Source organism: Limanda limanda, chromosome 22 (assembly GCF_963576545.1).
Source record: "Limanda limanda chromosome 22, fLimLim1.1, whole genome shotgun sequence".
NCBI classification, from domain to species: Eukaryota; Metazoa; Chordata; class Actinopteri; order Pleuronectiformes; family Pleuronectidae; genus Limanda; species Limanda limanda.
In genome coordinates, this window is record NC_083657.1 from 1,390,498 (window position 1) to 1,409,330 (window position 18,833).

The 18,833-nt window shown below is 45.6% G+C and overlaps 3 protein-coding genes across 3 annotated transcripts; all 3 read left to right on the forward strand.

Moving 5' to 3' along the window:
- Positions 1 to 1,983: 1,983 nt before the first annotated feature.
- On the forward strand, positions 1,984 to 10,496 carry btr12 (bloodthirsty-related gene family, member 12). The gene is made up of 8 exons (XM_061066328.1): positions 1,984 to 2,024; positions 4,130 to 4,608; positions 4,799 to 4,990; positions 5,486 to 5,581; positions 7,380 to 7,613; positions 8,745 to 8,892; positions 9,252 to 9,278; positions 9,442 to 10,496. Exons 1-8 carry the CDS (start codon positions 2,018 to 2,020, stop codon positions 9,978 to 9,980), a joined length of 1,722 nt encoding a protein of 573 aa, XP_060922311.1. The 5' UTR covers positions 1,984 to 2,017; the 3' UTR covers positions 9,981 to 10,496.
- A 1,837-nt stretch (positions 10,497 to 12,333) lies between these two features.
- On the forward strand, positions 12,334 to 15,249 carry si:dkey-46i9.6 (E3 ubiquitin-protein ligase TRIM39). The gene is made up of 6 exons (XM_061066333.1): positions 12,334 to 13,275; positions 13,855 to 13,950; positions 14,027 to 14,257; positions 14,353 to 14,500; positions 14,586 to 14,612; positions 14,696 to 15,249. Exons 1-6 carry the CDS (start codon positions 12,349 to 12,351, stop codon positions 15,247 to 15,249), a joined length of 1,983 nt encoding a protein of 660 aa, XP_060922316.1. The 5' UTR covers positions 12,334 to 12,348.
- Positions 15,250 to 16,238: 989 nt separating this feature from the next.
- On the forward strand, positions 16,239 to 18,466 carry LOC132996247 (E3 ubiquitin-protein ligase TRIM17-like). Its single transcript, XM_061066590.1, has 6 exons — positions 16,239 to 16,811; positions 16,914 to 17,009; positions 17,093 to 17,326; positions 17,441 to 17,588; positions 17,677 to 17,703; positions 17,781 to 18,466. The coding sequence occupies exons 1-6, from the start codon at positions 16,239 to 16,241 to the stop codon at positions 18,464 to 18,466; spliced, it is 1,764 nt and encodes a 587-aa protein (XP_060922573.1).
- The last annotated feature ends 367 nt before the right edge of the window (positions 18,467 to 18,833 follow it).

Sequence of the window (18,833 nt, forward strand, 5' to 3'; positions counted from 1 at the left end):
CAGGGAGAGTCTCCATCGGAAGGAAAATGTAATTAGTTGCTAGGCAGGTTTTTTTTAACAGCTGATTATTTCTTACACTAAAGGAATTACAAAGACCCACAGCAAAGGTCAAGGGTCAAGCCCATGCAAAACAGATCTCTGGTTGCAACTGTACGCTTTCACCAGACAGCACCATATATCCAGCATAAAATGTATTAATGTATGCGCCTTTACTGGAATAATTGTTTTTTGAACCTATATTAAGTGTTTGGAAATGTAATCATCAAAAAAATGCAGATAGAAATCGAATGATTCTTATAACAAATTAATGAATGCATCAATAAATCTATGTATATGCAACATAAATGAATGACTTATGTTCTTTTTGACATGAAATACCTTGAGCAGCTCACATTGTAGCTTTGTTAAATATATGTATTGAAATAGTGACCAGCAGAGGTCGCTACGTGTAACCAAATTCCACATATCTCCAAAAAATGACCAGCTAATTATAACTTCTAATGGACCTTTTCCTTCCTGGTGAACTGTGACATTAGGTCTATAGTGGACAAATCAATTTGCCACAGCAGTATTGATTATCATATTTGCACGGGCAGGCTTTTAAGTCTATTTATGTAATCATTAATATCAAAATGATCATGTGTGTGTTTCCTGGAGGAGTCCTCCTTCCTCTTCCTGCTGCCGCGGCTGCTCTGCTGCAGCCTGTAGGTTTTCCGAGCCTGGGCTCTCTCCTTCCCCAGGACCTCCGTGTCATCCAGAATCTCCAGACCTGGGATCTGACTGATGGCGTTCTGTCTGAAGAGGAACAAAATGAAGACAAATGAGAAACACAACTCAGAGGACATTGTATGCAGGTTGACCTTATGTATATAGCTGCAGTTGTGGGATGTAATGAAGTACATTTACTACATTAAAGTTAAAAAAATATTATGAAGTTTAACTTTAAAGGGACTCTGACCTTTGTTGCATTTTTTACACTTTTTGTGGATAAGGTTAAATTGGTATTAATAAGGTAATGACACTCTAAAATGCAAGACAGACCCACCAGGAGTTAAAGCAAACAATTATTTCACTCTCGTAATATTTAGTGAAAACTTCAACCAATAAAATTCTTCGGACCGAAGGACCTTATTGGCCGACAGACCTGTCTGTTTGCTGCATGGAAACAGACAGGAAGCCCGTCTGCTTCTTGTGGCCCATTCGGGCCCGCGTCATCAAGGCGCGTCCTCAACTAGAGGGTTTGTTTTGATTCCACGGCAGACAGTAGCGAGTAGCGACCGTAGCGACTGACGATGGCAGACCAAAGTGGTCCACGGCGTACTGAAACAGCCGCTCCCAGGGGGAAAAACAAAAGTTTAAAACACCGCGGATGGGAACGAGGGGGTGGGGCATTGGAGGAAGGCGGGATGATTTGAATGTGCTGTAATTCTCAAATGCAACAAAGGTAAGAGTCCCTTTAATTAAGTAGATATATTTTCTGGAAATTTTCAATTTGTCTCCACTTCATATATCAGCAAATATCTGACTGTCTACACCACTACATTTTTAACAAAGCCTTGCATTACATGTAGTCCACAGTCATTGTCCACTGCCGCCACTTAGGATTCAGGTTCAGGCCCTTTGCAGATCTGCAGCTCCACAGAGAGAGAGACGAGCTTCATGACACCACACCGGGCTCGGGTGTGTCACAGCAGCAGAGGGAGGAACACCAGGAGAGGGAGGAACACCGGGCTCGGGTGTGTCACAGCAGCAGAGGGAGGAACACCAGGAGAGGGAGGAACACCGGGCTCGGGTGTGTCACAGCAGCAGAGGGAGGAACACCAGGAGAGGGAGGAACACCAGGAGAGGGTGTGTCACAGCAGCAGAGGGAGGAACACCAGGAGAGGGAGGAACACCGGGAGAGGGTGTGTCACAGCAGCAGAGGGAGGAACCCTCCACGCTCCAGGAAGATTAGCTGAGCACCTGTTAGTGAGTGTGAGTCACAGCACAGAGCAGGAAGTCAAGCACCACGGCCAACATGCAGAGTAAGTTCCACTTCTCTCTCTCTCTCTCTCTCGTTTGTTGTTGTTTGTTCTTCTCTTCTGGACTTTAGAGATCTCAGAGTTTTACGTTGGGTTGGTTCCAGAAGTTAGAAAAGTCACAAACTTCTTTGTTTACTTTGTGAAATGAGGTAAACACACGGATCCTCGAAGGAACTTTCACACAATCAGGAAAAGTTCCAGCCGAGAGGATTTGTTTGTTTGGTTTCTGATCAATAACTGATACTCTGGTACATGTCCTGTTATGAATGACTATACATAACTATCAGAATATATAGGATTACATTTAATAACTAGAATAATCCTACATGTGATTATTTTGCTCGTAGAGTGGAAGTGAAAAAAGGAGGTGGTGTGAAAACCTTCATCAATCATTTGTTATTTAACATAAAACTGAATTAAAGAAAGTGAAACATTAATAAGAATAAGCACAGAGTGGGGGGGTAAACAAACAAACAGATGAAAACATAACCTCCTCGGCGAAAGTTACAAAAACGCTCATGTCTTTATGAATATCGATTCTGTTACGTCCACATCACACAGAAGACATTGGAAGGATTTAAACAAACTAAAAACAATAACAGTATTTTTATCTGTGGATTCACAGCTCAGCTCGTGTTTTCTTTTAAACCTGCAGCCGAGAGGCAGCAGGTCCTGAGTTTCCACATTCCTCTCATTGTTCCTCACACGCTGGACGCCGTGACGTCTTTAAAGACACTTCCTGTCTGAGACAAACGTCTTCATGTCCTCTGGAGGACAAGGTTCGACAAACTGAGGCTGAGACGCGTCGGGGAAAAATAAGTTTTCTCTCGTTTCTCGTCTGAATCTGAGGATTTTTCTGCTTCTTCTCGATCACAAACGTCTTGTAACGAGTCGTGTTTGTGATGTTTGTTCGTTCGTCTTTAAATCTCCTCCCTGAATATTAACACAAGGCGTTGAATCAACCGCTCTTCTTCATCAACACAGATCTTTAACAAAATAAAACTCTAAGATGTTCACCCACCAATGCCCAGTATATGGTTAAGAATAAATAATCCTTTATGGAATTGGGTGAAAGATTCAAAAGAGGAACAACTGCTCAAACTTTCTTGTCTCTCTGCTCCTCAGGTAGAAACTTAATCACTTCCCGATACGTTTGAAATGATTAACAAGTCGTCATGAAGCACAGATTTCAGGTCATGACACAAAAATAATCTCATTTCACACATTGTTCCCTCTCGTCTTTCTCTGAGACTCTTTATGACCTCATTCCCGAGCCAATAAAGGAGCAGAGACAGATTAAAACCGAACTTTGACCCTGACAGAATGAATTCAACCCAGTGTAAAGCCACGTTTCTTCAAACGATTCTATGATCGATCAGCCCTGTGTGGAGTTAGAGAACATTGTGTCTCTGTTGTGGTTCAGCTCGTAAAGTCATTAATTAACGTACATTGACGTACGTTCAGATTGAAGAAGTCACTTTTAGTCTAATTTAAATGTTCAGAGACGACTTGAAATCCGTTCTCAGGCAGTTTCACAGCAATTTACAGTTTCACTCACGTCTCTCTGCTTCAGATGAAGGTGGTAACGATCCATTTAAAGTACTTTGTTTGTTCCCAGAGAACCAGTTCAAGGTTCAAAAAATTCAAAAAATTCATCCACACACGAAGGAGGTCAAATAAAATACTATACTATACTGAAAAATACAAATATATTCCATTTTAAAAAAGGCCAACTGAAGATTAAAGTGCAAACAATGGATCTGTGTGTATTTTGTTTGCAGATCCAAATTAAATTGTTGATCCTTGGCGTTGTTAATCACTCTCTGTATTTACCTTCTATTCTAGATATGAAGTAATTTTCTAATGTAACTGTGAATAATCTCGTCTCTGTCCCCCCCCTCCCATAAAATATATTATAAAACTCATAAAATATATTAAAAAACTCTCACAGTTTTAGTTTTATACAAAATAAGAACACATAATAAAAAGAAAAGGAGTTGAACATTTAAAGAAATAACACAGAATGCAAACAGTAAGTCTTCGTCCTTCGACATGAATAATGTTTTTTTTTGCTTATCATACAACAATGTTAATGCTGTGTCCTGCAGGCATCAGCTCCCCGGGGGGCAGCGTCCTGTCCGAGGACCAGTTCAGCTGCTCCATCTGCCTGGAGGTGTTCGTGGAGCCCGTGTCCACGCCGTGCGGACACAGCTTCTGTAAGGCCTGCCTCACGGGCTACTGGAACCACAGCAAGAAGCTCTCCTGCCCCATGTGCAAGAAGAGCTACTCCAAGAAGCCCGAGATGAGCGTCAACAGGGTCCTGGCCGAGATCTCCTCCCAGTTCCAGGGCCTGATGATGGCCGGGGGGGCCACCATGGACGGGGGGGGGGCGTCCTCCCGGGGGTCCACGCTGAACCTGAGCACAGACTCGGGCAAAGGGGTTTCATCGGGGGTCGACACTGGGGAGTTCGCCCGGCCGGGGGATGTTCCCTGTGACTCCTGCATCGGGAGGAAGCTGAAGGCCATGAAGTCGTGTGTGAACTGTCCCGGGTCCTTCTGTGAGACGCACCTACGGCATCACAAGAAGGTCAAAAGAGATAGACACCCTCATAAACAGGGGTGTGGTGGAAACCTGAGATGAAAACCACACTCACACACATGTTACACAAATAAGATGAAACACAAAACACACAAAATCTTCCCCACAGATGATAGAAGCTTAAATATTAGACGTTGGGTTTGTGACGTTCACACGATTCTCTCCCTCCGTCCCTCAGGTGAAGTCTCTGTCGTCTCATCGTCTGATCGAACCCACGTTCCACCTGGAGGAGAAGATCTGCAAGAAACACGAGCGCCTGGTGGACGTGTACTGCCGCACCGACCACGTCTGCATCTGCACGGCGTGCGCCGAGGCCACGCACAAGTCCCACGACATCGTCAGCGCCGAGCACGAGTGGAAGAAGAAGATGGTGAGACTCAGTTTATGGAAATAAAGAGAATATGATTTTTGTTTATTTGTTTATTTAGAAGGATCCCCATTAGCTCTACCCTAAGACATTTACTATTTACTATTAGACAGAGCTACTTTTAATGGAGTCCACATTTAAGACATACACACAGATATCAAACATTTAAAACATACGTTAAATTACAAATATCAAAAGTTAAAATACATTAAAATAATGATCATACAATTTTATATTACAGATATCAAAAATTAACTTAGTGGTTATGCAATTTTACCTTTGTCATGATATAAAACACTGATATATCCAGTTCCATAGAAGTAAAAAACTGCAAACCATGTAAGAGAGTACTTCACTCATACTGAAGAGTATTCACTGTATTCTAGCAGGTCTAGATTTTCCTATCTTGTCCTAAAAGAACCTGAAGAAGAACAAGTGTAATGAGAGATTTTGTCATATTGATTCCAGTGACTCACAATCCTGACTTTCCTCCCACAGAGCAACGTGGGAAAGAGAAGGTCGGAGCTGAAACATCTGATCAAGGAGAGAGCCAAGAAACTGGAGGAGATCAAACAGTCCATCAAGGTCATCAAGGTGAGAGCAAGAGCTTCAAACATCTCAGGGTGAGAAGGAGCTGAGCTGTGAAGATATTTATATATATATGTATTTATATATATATATGTATAGTCTAGGAGGAAATGTCCCTTTCACTTGATTTATAACTGTAAACCTTTTACTGAATAGGTTTTGGTCCCAATCTCTAGTTCATTTTGTGCATTATGATCCATTCAGAGTCAAATAGACCATGAAGCGTGTGACTGACAGCTAGTAACGTCCAATCGGTGCAGGTGGGCGTGTACACTCAGTCAGGCTCCACCCCCGAGACTCTTAAAGTAGCAGGTCTCAAACACCGGGTTTGAAAGTTCAGGTGTCAAATTTCAACTCTTTATGTCAAGAGCAAGAATCTAGATTTGTTAAGAGTTTTAGCTCCTTTTTAATACTCTCACAAGGACTTTGACTTTAATATTGATCTCATTGATTTAAGGAAACTGCAACATGGGACCCCGAGATGATCTTTTAATTAAACCTCTCCCTCTCCTGTATGAACACCTCTCTCCCTGTGAACTCGTCCTCCTCGTGCCGCTCGTTCTCTGAGGAAGTGAAGGAGGTTTGTTTTTCTCAGATGTGTGAGGCACAAACCGGTGCGACCGGTGGAAACACACCTGGTGTCACCGCCTGGAAAAACTGTCCTGAAGCACGAGAGACACCTGGAGAGGAACCTGTTTCTCTTCATACTAGTGACGGGTTTTGTTATGGAACTGCAGGAGAAAATCACTGAAATGTCTCTAATGGTTTCTCTTTATAGTCTAATAAGTAATAACATGAACCTGTATTTACAATAAAAACAGAAACAGAATCCAAAATAAATAAGATAAAAATAGAATCATACAAACTAACAATAGAAGGATATAATACAAATGTAGAAATAGTCAAATTTCCCAGGTTCAGTTCATTTCCTGCTCGGTGACATTGATCTACTTTTCAAATACTTTGAGTATCAAGTTACAAGTGTGTGTGTGTGCGCGCGCTTGTGTGTGTGTGTGTGTGTGTGTGTGCGTGTGTGTGTGTGTGTGTGTGTGTGCGTGTGCTGTTCAAACAATGACTGCACACGTTGCTGTGTGAGGGAACCTGCTGCTCATTGATTTGCATTCTTTGTCAGTTAAAGCAAAGTAATGCGCCTGAATGAGAGAAATGTAAAAGTGTGAAGGATGAAACCAGTTTGTCGAGTTGTGCGAGCAGGAGACACACAAACAGGAAACACTGGATGAAAGGAGCTGAGGACTTAGTTGATTTGTTCGAATCTAATTAGGTTTTAACAGTTTTATCTGAACCCTGTCAGTCGCTAACTGAGAGAGAGAAGTTAAAAACCTCACAGACACTTGAGGGTTTTATTTTGTAGCACACCTTTTTCAAAAAGGAAGTTAAATGTTCTTTTACAGGTTCTTAAGAAAGGTGGATCTTAATTCTGTTAAATTAAGAGTTACTGCTTCTTATTTATTGAAACTCTCTAATAAACAGTGGAGTCCAAAATGTCTTTACTTGGAATCCTCTGTAAAGACAAAAGGAAACAAATCAAATCTTTTCTCCGGACACTTCCTGTCTGTGGACACCTCAAGTTTAAAGAGCCTGATGAAATTAAATCAATGTAATTCACTTGTACTTTGACGTTTCCCATCTGCCAACATGGAGGAGGCAGGGTTATGACCTATACTGCAGACAGCCACCAGGGGGCGATTGAGCAGCTTTGGCTTCACTTTTGGAGGCTGTCATCTTTATTTCAAAAAGTTATCAAAGCCGAACAGTAACCGATGGTCTCGCGTCTCTTCTCCAGACCAACGCTCAGAAGGAGCTGGAGGAGAGCTGGCAGGTTTACGCCGAGCTGCAGCGGCTGGTGGAGCAGAGCCAGGCGGAGCTGGTGGAGCTGATCGCCACGCGGCAGCGCGAGGCCGAGCGCCACGCCCAGGAGCTGGCCCGCGGGCTGGAGAACGAGCTGAGTCAGCTGAGGAGGAGGAGCAGCGAGCTGGAGGCGTACGCACACACCCAGGACAAGGTCATCTTCCTCCAGGTGAGACACCTGAGGGGGGGGGTGGGGGGGCGTCCCATGATCCCACGCTGCAGCCAGGACGCCATCGAGACACAGGCTTCCCACCTGGGAGCTGTCATGTCACACATCTGTAATTATGATCTCCTCTGTGAGATGCACAAGATGTTTCTGATCTTGTTCGTAAAGAGAAAGACAGATTCAGTCTCTGGAGCCGATGATTGCTGCTCTGGAGTAGATCCCGCCTCCATGTCCTCTGTCACACTGAGGACGTGCAGACGGCTCTGACGCAGACCGATGACATATCTGCAGAATCTGTGGAGCATCAGCTCGTTAATCTACTCTAGAAATCACAGAGTTCCACGAAAGCTTCATGTTCATGTATCGCGATAATTTGCGCCCGCGATTATATCGATACTGTAGCACAAAGTATTGCAATATTTTATATATATATATATATTTTTTTATATTTATTTACAAATATATATGTAACAGCCCCTGGCTGGCAAAGCATGACGAGGAGAGTTTCAGAGTTTAACAGATACCTAGTGTGTATGAGGAAAGGATGTTCTCCACTGCAGGAGATATAGTAACGTTCCAGAGGAACTTTAACATCTGAGCATGTTGACCAACTCCTTTTTCTGAACAAAAATGCCAATATTCCCAAATGAATTTAACATTTTGGGTCATGACCTTGCAGGTCTCAATTTGATTGAAGCTCTAGGTTCCTCTTATTTATATGATTGAGCTCAGTGTTCATGTGAGAGGTCTCCTATTCAGAAGATAATTACAAAGGTCCTGTATCCTGAATGTTCAAGGACAAAGTTTTTACACTTCAGTTAATGTGTAGAAGACAATGTTGTTCACAGAATTAAATGTGACATTTAAAGTGAGTTGAGCAGTCTGATTTTCCTCATTTTTTGTAATGCCTTTGAATAATATGGGGGACATGAATCGTAATATATCGCAGAATCGAATCGCAATACTTGCAGTATCGCAATATATCGCAGAATCGCAATACTATTGAATCGTCACATTTTTGCCAGTTCCCACCCCTAATGTTCAGCCTTTTTCTCCTCACTGCCAAGACTTCATTCACCTTTCATTTCCTCATACCTCGTATAACCCTAACCCCCCTTTTCCCGTTTCCCGTAGAATATCGTGACGCTGTCACCCCCGCCCGAGCCCACCGATTGGTCGGCGGTCAGCATCAACACGGATCTCTACCTGGGAACCATCCGCTCGTCCGTCAGCAGCCTCATGGACAAGTTCCAGGAGGAGCTGAAGAGACTGTACGCCAAAGGTAAAGGAAGCTGGTGGGCGTGTCACTGGGAAATTACCAAAGTGTCAGCGCCTCCGTGTGGAGATTCCACGTATTTGTATTCAGATAAAAAATAAAAACCTACAGTAAAATCCATCCTCTGGACAAGAAGCTGTAGGTCACAAGTGTTTAGAAATAGAAATCCCTCGTCATTGCACTAATCGCCACACACACACACACACACACACACACACACACACACACACACACACACACACACACACACACACACACACACACACACACACACACACACAGAGAGAGAGTTGAGTGACAGCAGCACATGTCGCCCTGGTGTCGTCGGCTCTGACTCACGTTGTGTTTCTCTTTCTCTCCCTCAGAACTCCGGAAGGTGCAGAACTACTCCAGTGAGTTCCACACCAAAGCTTTTATCTTGGTGATACATTGTTGGTTTGCACTTGTGACATAATAGTCAGTTCTCCTAATCGTCCACAAGATGGCGCCACTCAGAGTCTCTGAGATTGGTGCATGTCTGAAACGGTTGACCTGACCTCTGACCTCCCTGTGCAGGTGAGGTGATCCTGGACTCGTCCACGGCCCAGAGGAACCTGGTCGTGTCCGAGGACGGTCGCCAGGTGAGGTACGAGGAGCGTAAGACCCCCCACACCGAGGGTCCCAAGCGCTACAGCCCCGCCCTCTTCGTCCTGGGCCGGGAGGGCCTCGGCTCCGGGCGCCACTACTGGGAGGTGGACCTGGGGCGCAAGACGGCCTGGACGCTGGGCGTGGCCCGTGCTACCGCTCGCCGCAAGGGCGAGATCAAGCTGAGTCCCGAGGGCGGGTACTGGTGCCTGTGGCTGAAGAACGGCGAGGTGAAGGCCCTGGCCGCCTCCCGCCTGCCGCTGACGCTCCAGTTCCAACCCAACAAGGTGGGAATCTTCCTGGATTACGACGGCGGCCGGATCTCGTTCTACGACGTGAAGGCGCGGCTGCATCTCTACACCTTCTCTGATTCCTTCAGCGAGAGTCTGTTTCCCATCTTCAGCCCGTGTCTCGTCCAGGAGGGAAAGAACACTTCTCCTCTCGTGATCACACCCGTGAAACACACCTGAGACCCGCAGCCACACAGAAGGAATCCTCTGTGCCTGCAGGGGGCGCTGCTGCTCAGTACAAGTAACACAGTGTTGCTCTAAAGCAGGATTGTGTTATCAATGTGTGTTTTGTCAATGGAAACCAAACTGTAACATGTATTGACTGACGACATTATGAAAGAAGTAAATCTGCGTCAGTAGTTCCATTCTGCTGTACGAGATTGTATATAAAAAAATATTAATATAAAGTTGTTAAATCCAGTGAAGGACGTAGTTAAGTGTGAGTGATGCTGCACCTCTGGCTCCTCCCTTTGTGTAAACCTGTGTTTAACTGTAACTCTGAGGTTTCAGACACTTTACAGATGAAAAGTTCATTGATGCAAATGTAACGTCTGCAGTCTTGGGACTAGATGAGAGGCTTTGTACATATGGACTTTATTTGCAAAGGGCATATTCTACAACATGTTGACCTATGACTTTTTAAAACACTTTTTAAAACACTAAGCAATATATATTATCCTGTATTTTTATATCAAGTGCCTGCTTTTGTACTGTCTTTTTAAACTTGTTCAATAAAGATGATCAGTCACAGGGTTTCTTCCTCTTTCAGTCGTACTGAGCTGCTCTTTTCATGGGTGAAACCAACGGTGATAAACTTGTAATGTGCAACTGGTCCAGCAGGAGGTGGTGGAGACCAAAACAGAGCGAAAATACCAGGAACACAAGTTCAAATAAAAGGTGAGCAGCTTCCTGGGTTTGTCAATATAATAATGAATACCACTCTTGTGCTTGTATTCTAACTGGGAAGCTAACTAGCTTAGCTTAGCATAAAAAACTAGAGATACTACCTGGAAAGAACTCTATATTGCTTATATATTTGTAACTGTAATGTGCTGTATATTGCAACCACTCATTTTATATTGGGTTTAAAAAATGTAACAAAACAAATATTTCTATAGTTTGACACAACAAACAAACAATACTTGAAAGTTGAGTCACAAATTTGAATTGTTTATATCATCAATGTTTAAAATGTTTCTACCTTTTAAGAAAAATACAATTAAAGCCATCAAAATAAACAGACTTGACTCAGCTGAGCAGGTTTTGTATTGTCTCTCTCCTGAATCTGACCCGAGTGAGACTCTGGGTCCGGCTCCTCCTCCTGGATCTCCTTCCCTGGGCCGTGACCGGGGGGGGTAAATCTGTATCTGGGGTAAGAGGCAGGGAGGGGGGGGTGTATTTTGGGTCTGAGGTGAGTGTGTTGGTTTGGTTACCGCCGGGCTCGAGTGTCAGTGACCAGCCGAGAGTGGAGGCAGCTGCTGGTTGGTGAGTGTCTCCATGTTTCTCTCTTTCCTGTTCGTCCTCTCACGCTTTTTCATTTCTACACTTTCACATCTGCTTCTCTAATCTCTCAGGGGAGTGTTGCTGTTGCATTTAGGGATTTTTCAAATTATCTGTTTGTCTGATTTAAGAGCTTAGGTCTAAATTTAGCACTTTTTCTAATACAGTCCATGTCGAACAGATTCAAAAATAGGTCGGGTAGAAAAAGAAAGTTGGGTTTTAAATGTTTTGAAACGCTTAGAACTTAAACCTGGATTCTGCTTCAGGAGACGGTCGCAGGCTTGTGTTGTATTTTTGGAAAGATTTGAATCTGCTCCTCCATGATTTCACCGAGGCCTTCAGCAGAGAGCTGCACGACTCAGAAGTCGACTTCACTGACAGATTCACACACATGCAGAGGGCAAGCAGATTAATGTTACACAGATTCAAGCTGCAAGGATTGATCCTCAAAAAGCAAAGATTAGGAATTGGAAATGTATCTAAGTAGTTGATATTCACAGATAAATATCAACACACCATGAGGTATATAAATCATTTGAGGTAATTTGACAGATTATCTATTACAAAATGTATCCAGTAGAAAGAGCTGAAACATTCATGTAAAAGATTGACCTTTGTGATTATTTCATACTTCCTGGATCCAGTGCCTCTATCAAATCAGGTCTTAAAGTTAAAAACCCTTTTCGCTGGCTCGTATCCTTCCACCAAGTTTCAATAAAATCCGATCAGTAGCTTTTGTACTGTCTTCTTAAACTTGTTCAATAAAGATGATGAGTCACAGGGTTTCTTCCTCCTTCAGTTCAGTTTCTGCTCAGTTTGAACTCCACTGTTGACAAATCAAAGTTGTATAAAACCCTAAACTACCAGAACCTTTCTGTTTTCCAGATTTTTAGTCGATAACTTCTAACCCTTAACGATTCCCAGCATGCTTTGCTCTCTGGATTTGCACGCACATGACGCCAGATAACGTTGCTCCATCTAACCCGAGCCGCCTCCATATCACAGCAGGTTTGATGCCCGGTTCGGAGGCCGGTTACTTGCGTTGAGAATGACGCTGCCCCTCCGCCGTCTAGGGATGGCCACGAGCGGGAACCTCTCCGAGGAGCAGGTGCACTGCTCCATCTGCCTGGACGTCTTCACCAACCCCGTGTCCATCCCCTGTGGACACAACTTCTGCCAGAGCTGCATCCTGGGATACTGGAGAACCTGTCCCTTGTACCAGTGTCCCATGTGTAAGAAGTCCTTCCACAAACGTCCTGATATCAGCGTGAACACGGTGCTGAGGGAGATCGCAGAGCAGTTCAAGGAGATCCGGGTGAGGGCCGTGGAAGGGAAGGAGAGCACGCAGGAGGAGGAGAGGAAAGAGAAGAAGTGGACAATGGAGAGAAGGAAAGCGGAGGATGAGGAGAGGCTTCTGGAGAAGGAGCAGCTTGCGGAGGAGCAGACGCAGGAGGAGGAGAGAAGGAGGCGAACCCCAGAGGACAAGAGGCAACATCAGGAGGAGCTTCCTCCGTTGATCCCGTCGGCGTCGGCGCCCAAACCTTCTCCTCCTCCGTCACCCGACACCACAGCTCAGGCTGCAGCGCCTCCACCGCCCCAAACATCACCTCCACCTTCACCTCACATCCCATCTCCCCAAACCTCGCCCTCCGCCTCCCCCCCACAGCCGTCCTGGGAGGAGGAGGTCCTGTGCGACGTCTGCCTCGGGGACGGGAGGCCGAGGGCGGTGAAGTCCTGCCTGGTGTGTCTCACCTCCTACTGCGAGGAGCACCACCAGTCGCACGCCGCCAGGTTCACCAAGCACAAGCTGATCGAGCCCGTGGCCCACATGGAGGACAGGATGTGTCCCAAGCACGAGCGGCTGCTGGAGCTGTTCTGCAAGAAGGACCAGGTGTGTGTCTGCGTCCTGTGCACGGAGACGGACCACCGGGCGCACTACACCGTCCCCGTGGAGAGGGAGTGGACGGAGAAGAAGGTGAGACTGACGTGTATTCTTGTCGGCCGAGAGGTCGCCTTGTTGTTGTAGAAGTTGATGATGAAGCAAAAGGACCGCGGACCCAGTACTTACAAGTAAAATGATGTTTATTAAACAACAGCAGTACAGGTCAGGACGAGCTCCGGAACTCGGAGGAATCACACAGGCCAAAATGGTGAAATCTGAAGTCTCCCTGCAGAGCAAGAAGTTTTATAGATGGGAGGTGGGACCCCAAACCTATAGATAACATTACATCACACAACAGGGTCTTCAGCCTAAATAAGGACATGTTTAGCATCTTGTAGTGTGAGACGTCTGCATTGTACAGGTCGAAAGTATTCTCTGGGGGAGAGAGTTAACGCATACATTCCATACACTCTGGGATAGTTTTAAACGAGTGTGAGAGTTTGAGAATCAACACTGAAGATGGTAACATGTCATCGTGGTTTATGACCATGTTCAAAAGAGTTATCTAGCTAAAATACACCACAAGACACAGAAAAGTATCCTTTCATTTAGTATTTCATTTAATTTGAAGTATCCCAGAAAAACACGTGTTTGTGACGTGATGTTGTGCAGGCTCAGCTGAAGAGGACAGGGATGGACGTCCAGCAGATGATCCAGGACAGAGAGAAGAAGGTGGAGGAGATCACACGTTCTCTGGAGCTCAACAAAGTGAGTCCTCCTCAGATCCAACCTGCTGCCGACTGATTCAATGAAACAGTTATTCCACGTCCACCTGTGTTTCCAGGCCAGCGCTCGGGGGGAGATCCAGCAGAGCGTGCAGGTCTTCTCCGAGCTGGTGCGATCCATCCAGAGGACTCAGGCCGAGCTGGTCCTGGCCATCGAGGAGAAGCAGAGGCAGACGGAGAGCTGGGCCCAGGGTCTCATCTCCGACCTGGAGCTGGAGATCACTGAGCTGAAGAGCAGGAACTCAGACTTAGAGAAGGTGGCTCGGACCGACCACATTCATTTCTTAAAGGTGAAGGGATGTGTGTTGACGAGGAGAGATAACAAACTCCTAGAATCTATTTTATTAGTTTGTATTTGTTTCTTACTGAGGTCTTGTCTCTGTAGAGTTTCCCTGCTCTGAGCACAACTCCATCGGTTAAAGACTGGTCCGACACCAGTGTTCCCACCGACATGTGTGTAGGAATGATCAGGAGGTCCGTGTCCAAACTGGAGCCGCTGTTACACGAAGTGATCGACAAACTGGCCGATAGTGGTAAGATCTTCTTTGAATTCCCAGTTCATCTTGAATGTTTCCAGAAGATACGGATAAGGATAATTCTGTCTTTTGTTCTTCACAGAGATCAAGAAGGTTTTGAGTTATGCAGGTAACGTTTCTTCCCTTTTGTTTTTGGTTTCCGTTTTGTATTTTGAAACAGTCCAACACAATGAATCTGTGTTGTCTCCACAGTGGACGTGACTCTGGATCCCGACAGCGCCAACCCATGGCTGCAGCTGTCTCAGGACCGACACCAGGTGAGACACTTGGGGGCGTGGCAGGACCTGCCGGACCACCCTGAGCGCTTCGACACGGTGGTCATCGTCCTGGGCCGGGAGGGCTTCACCTCGGGGAGACACTACTGGGAGGTCCAGGTGGGGGACAAGGACGACTGGTACCTGGGAGTGGCCCGCTCGTCGGTGAACAGGAAGGGCCGGATCTCTGTGAGCACCACCCAGGGCTACTGGGCTCTGGCCATGAAGAAAGGTACCGGGTACCGGGCGTCCACGTCTCCGCCCGTCCCGCTGCCCCTCCAGCCCAGGCCACGGCGGGTGGGCGTGTACGTGGACCACGAGGAGGGTCAAGTGTCCTTTTACGACGTGAGAGCTCGGACTCATATTTACACGTTCCAGGATGTGTTCAGAGAGAAGATTCAGCCGTTCTTCTACCTGTACTGCTGCGACAAGGCCTCGGACACCATCGCCCTCCGGCCCGTGAACGAGAAAACCACGACCAAGCAAAACTGAAACACACGACTGACCGATTGTTGTTCCTGTTTAAATGAAATCCTGTGATTTATGTATATTTATTACGTATAGAATGTAGCTACCATGGTAATTATACACCTCATGTATTCATTTCAGCTCATAGCTTCAAACCTTAAAGGAAAGTTCTATGTTTTGGAAAACACTTTTTTTTTTTGTCGTGTTGAGAGTCAATTAAGAAGATTTAAATGATTTTCATGTCTGTTAAATATGAAGCCCTGCTCAGTGGAGAGAGGGGGTGTACTGCAGCCAGCCACCAGGGGGCGATCAAGAGGATTTGGCTTCATCTCTTGCAGCTGTCATGTCGTCCATTTTTAAATTCAGTCTATGATTCGTCCAGATTGGTGGATGGAGCCAGCCTCTGTTTCTCGCCTTTATGCTAAGCTATGCTATGTAGGCTTCTTGCCAAGAATGTGACAAAGCATATTTTCCTGCAAATAATCTATTATTACAAATGCATAACACAAATTCACAGCTGCATGTTGATTTTTCCTGAAGCATGAATGACCTGTATGCAGTGAGAGACGTGTGTTCGTGGTTTAGAGAAATAAATGAGTTCCATGTGTTTGTTTCTGGCTTCGTGAATAGAAGGTTTCACTTCAGTAAACTGACGCCACTAGGCCACGCCTCCTGTGGCGACTGGAGCACCCGGAGCTTCTCAGAGCTCGTCAGTGTTTCCACGTCCGACTCTGTAGTTGCTTCGTTGAGCCTTGATACCCGAGTCTGGTCTCACATGTGAAAGAACAACTACGTGTCTGGAACTTACAAAACTCTGGAGATCTGGTGAGTTGTAATTCGAGCTGTTTGGGAGTTTTTCGGTTGTTTTTGCTTCTAAAATCCAGACCTGCAGAAATGTGCTGAGCCAAATGATTCACATGAGGATGACTCACTGGGTGGATCATGACTCATGAACAGGTTCTCGAATCCGGACATGTACATAACTTGTATCGTTCTCTCACAGCGAGTCCGTGATGTCTTCACACTTTGCCTTGTTGTCAGAGGATGGGTTCCAGTGCTCCCTGTGTGAGGAGGTCTTCAGCGACCCGGTCACTACACCCTGTGGTCACAGCTTCTGTAAGAGCTGCCTCAGCGAGCACTGGGACGGCAGCGAGCTGTGCCACTGCCCAACTTGTAGTAAGAGATTCCACGTGAGGCCCGAGGTCTCCACGAACACGGTCATCCAGGAGATCTCCGTCCAGGTGAAGAGGAGAAAAGTGGAGACAACTGAAAGCTTCGGTGAGCCTTCTCACGTCAAGTGTGATGTGTGCACAGAGCTGAAGCTGGAGGCCATGAGGTCGTGCCTGGTGTGTCTGACCTCGTTCTGTGAGCTCCACCTGGAGCCGCACCTGAGAGTTCCCTCCCTGATGAGACACAGGCTGGTCCACCCGCTGGAGAACCTGGAGGAGAGGATGTGCAAGAAGCACGAGAGGATCCTGGAGCTCTTCTGCCGACACGAGGGTGAATTCATCTGTCTGCTGTGCAGGGAGACGGAGCACAAAGAGCACGAGACTGTGACGCTGGAGGAGGAAGGAGCTCGGCAGAAAGTAAAACAGTTGGTTTTTATATTGAACGTCATCGTCTGAGATGCCTCACGATGCCATGATTGTTTTAATCCCATTTGTTTGTCTTGAAATTCTAAATTTCAGCAAAATATTGAGTCCAAAAAAGCAGCGATAAAAAAGATGATTGAGGAAAGAGTGGAAAAGACAAAGGAATTCACCGATTCCTCTGGAATGAGCAGAGTGAGTAACGAGGGACATATTACACATGCAGCATTTTACAATATAGTATAAACCTTGGCTGATAACATGGTTCTTGATTTCAGGAGAAAGCTCACAAAGAGATGGACCGCGGCGATCAGCTCTTCAGTGCTTTGATCAGTCAAGTACAAAGTCTGCAAACAAAACTAAAATCAAACATAGAAGCAAAGCTCACAAAATCTCAAGAGAAAGACAAAGCAGTGATTCAAGATCTGCACGAAGAAATCAGCGAACTGCAGAGGAGGCACTCGGAGCTGGAGGAGCTTTCACAGGAAGACGACTCCCTTCAGCTTCTGCAGGTTCTTCTATTCTCTGATCAGCTAATTATCGACCGGCTCCAGCTATATATCCTGTTTTTTGATGTGTTGTGATGAACAGATTCAGCCCCATGATGCACTTGTGAATCATTTCAGACTTTGCAGGCCCTGAGCAACGTGTTGGACATGAAGAACTGGTCAAACATCCGGGTTTACTCGGACCTGTGTGTGCAGAGCCTGAGGAGAGCCGTGTCCCGGCTCGTGCTCTCGTTCCAAGCAGAACTCAGAGCTCTGACAAAAACAGGTCAATATCTTCAGGTTTTGCTTAATCTGCGAAGATGTCTCTAAATCGCCACTTTTCCATTTACATGTTGTGATTTAACTTCTTCCAGAACTGACCAGAATGAGACAATATAAAGGTGAGATTCTAAAATACTTTTAATTCCCTTCATTAATCTCACGTTGAGAGTTTTAAAACTAAACGGAACCTTTCCAGAGTCGGTGCTGTTTGACGGATCCACAGCTGGCGCCGGCCTGGTGGTGACGGAGCAGGGGAAACGCCTGAAGTACGTGAAACCTACGAGCCCCTCGTGGTGCGACGGCTCAGGGAGGTTCGACCGTCCCGCGGCCTGTGGGACGAGAGGCTTCAGCTCCGGACGACACTACTGGGAAGTCCAAGTGGGCCGTAGAAACGACTGGGATGTTGGTGTTGCCAAGGAAACGGTAACCAGAACAGGGAGTGTCCCTCTGAAAGCAGAGAATGGATTCTTCACCATTGGAAAGAGGCGCTGTGATTATCAAGTCAACCATTTCGAAAAAGCTCTCAACCTGTGTCCTCAGCCGAGAAATGTCGGCATTTATCTGGACTATGAAGAAGGACGAGTCTCTTTCTATGATGTAGATCAAGAGTTGCACATTTACTCTTTCACGGGAAAGACTTTCACAGGGACACTGCTCCCATACTTCTACCTGTGCAGCTGGATGAAGAAATCCGAGGCCTTGGTCATAACTCATATCTTCGATGAAGCAGTTGTGCTTCAGTACTTTGAAAAGTTAAAGAAGGCCAGAACAGCAAAAAAGTTGTTGGAAGGTCAAAAGCTCCAAACCCCAGCGAGGTCAACTGAGGTCAAACCCTCTGAAACCAACGCCAGCCCAGATCTGTGCATCACTGCCGTGGAATAGATGTTCAAGCTCCTCCTCCTGCTGCTCGGCCACAAGCTAGCAGCAGGAATATCGACTAACTTTCTATAACCGACTTCATCAACTGTTGATGAATAGCTAATTGAGCTAATGGTAGCTTCCTGGACTGGTTGAACAGGTCTCATTACTCATTTCTTTTCTTAGTTAAAGGTCAATAGGTTTGGTTGTGGTTGTGTTTTCTTTTTATTAATCATCATTATACTAAAGTCTAAATATATCACCTCATATGAGATTTTTCTTTCTACCACATCTCAGCATCAGCCTTTCACCAGCTTTTCATTTTTTTTTTATACTTTATTTTTAAAGAAACAAAGATACAATGAAACATACATACAAACAAGGAACAAAA